The 1,489-nt window shown below is 39.6% G+C and overlaps 1 protein-coding gene across 1 annotated transcript in view; it reads left to right on the forward strand.

Moving 5' to 3' along the window:
- Nucleotides 1–1,489, forward strand: part of LOC102200914 (uncharacterized oxidoreductase C24B10.20) — a 6,430-nt gene that overhangs the window by 3,010 nt on the left and 1,931 nt on the right. Inside the window, exons 2-3 of the mRNA XM_005750657.2 lie at nt 77–128; nt 438–625. Coding sequence (XP_005750714.1) covers nt 77–128; nt 438–625 — 240 coding nt within the window. The remainder of the gene's footprint in view (nt 1–76; nt 129–437; nt 626–1,489) is intronic.

Genomic DNA, 1,489 nt, shown 5'->3' on the forward strand with positions numbered 1-1,489 from the left:
AAAAAAAAAGAAAAAGAAATAAACAGGATCAAGACATCCTCCCTCACCACTATCCAACTGTGCTTTTGACCTACAGGAACTTCAAGAACTGGCGGAGAAGCATCCCAACATCCACATAATCACTTTGGGTAAGACTGAGAAGAACATTGTTTTCTGTGTTTAGACAGAAAAAATTTAGGAAAAATTAAAACACAAAGTCGCAGTCTTTATGACAGGCCATCGGCCGCTTTGTTAGATACACCCGTTGAACTGCTTGTTATTGTAAATATCTTATCAGCCAAACACATGGCTTAATGCAATTCATTGTATTTAAGATCTGAGCCACATTTCATGATCACCTTGTCCTTTTATGGTTCTCTAGCCCCCAATTTCTTGTTGCTGCGAGTGTTGCATGATTTTTTTTTTTCAGCTTTGATTAGTTTATGTCTCTTTACTAGACGTAGTGAACCAGGAGAGCATAGAGAAGTCTGTAGAAGAGGTGAGCAAGCTGGTGCAAGAAGAAGGTCTGAACTGCCTGATCAACAATGCGGGCATCAAAGTGGTGGCCGACTTTCATTCTGTTACCACCGAGATGATGATAGAAAACTTCCACACCAACACTGTGGCTCCTCTAATGATCACTAAGGTAAATTTTATTTATATATTGTGTGCCTCTTGCCACCTTCTGTGCTTTGAATCAGCTACTTAGTAGCTCTAAAAAAGTTTTATTTGGAACATCTTGCATCATCAGACAGTGAAATAACCAAAAGAAAAGAGTGCAGCGTTCTGTTTTCCTCAGTCGCCGCAAGCAGGACCCATGAGTGTTTCATTTCCTCAGTGCTGGAAGCCAACATAAAGACACGACCTTGATGGACAGAAGTAACAAAACCCTGTTGTCTGGGGCAGATTGAATGCCATAAATATTAATTAAAAGTCAATTATTTTGTCGGCCGCTGATTTTGGGGTGGACTACAGAGTAAGCCTCCTGTGCTGGTAAAACTCAGGCACTGATCAGAAGCATGGCAGCATGGCAGATTGTTCCTGACACACAGTTTGCTTCTGTTAAAGAGCCCTTTCTGCAACTGTGCAAGGCCAAATTGCTGCCCGGACGTCTTCTATAATCACCGTCTGCAAAGTTGTAAATGTGGTTTTAAATCAACACTACATCACACACTTTAGAGCAGACAACTGCTTCTCGGCCCTCTCTGCAGGTTTTGGGAGATAATTACACTTCAGATTGTAACAAAACTGAAAATGTCATCTTAGGTCTTTGTTTGTTTTTTGTTTCTCCCAGAGAGTTTTAATGACTGAATGATTAATCAGTAATTTGAGGAAAAACTTGTTTTAACCTATAAAAACCCTAAAAGGGTGTATCTCTCATTTGTCTTAAAAATGCTTGTTTTTAAACAGTTGCTTTGTGGAGAATCAAGCAGTTTGAAGCTGTCTGACTGTATTATTAGTTTTTTTTTGGAGACCCATCGTTGATCTCTGCTTCAACTTGTTGATTTTT

The sequence above is a fragment of the Pundamilia nyererei genome, unplaced genomic scaffold (genome assembly GCF_000239375.1).
Source record: "Pundamilia nyererei isolate P.nyererei 1_Seehausen unplaced genomic scaffold, PunNye1.0 scaffold00283, whole genome shotgun sequence".
In the NCBI taxonomy this organism is placed as follows: Eukaryota; Metazoa; Chordata; class Actinopteri; order Cichliformes; family Cichlidae; genus Pundamilia; species Pundamilia nyererei.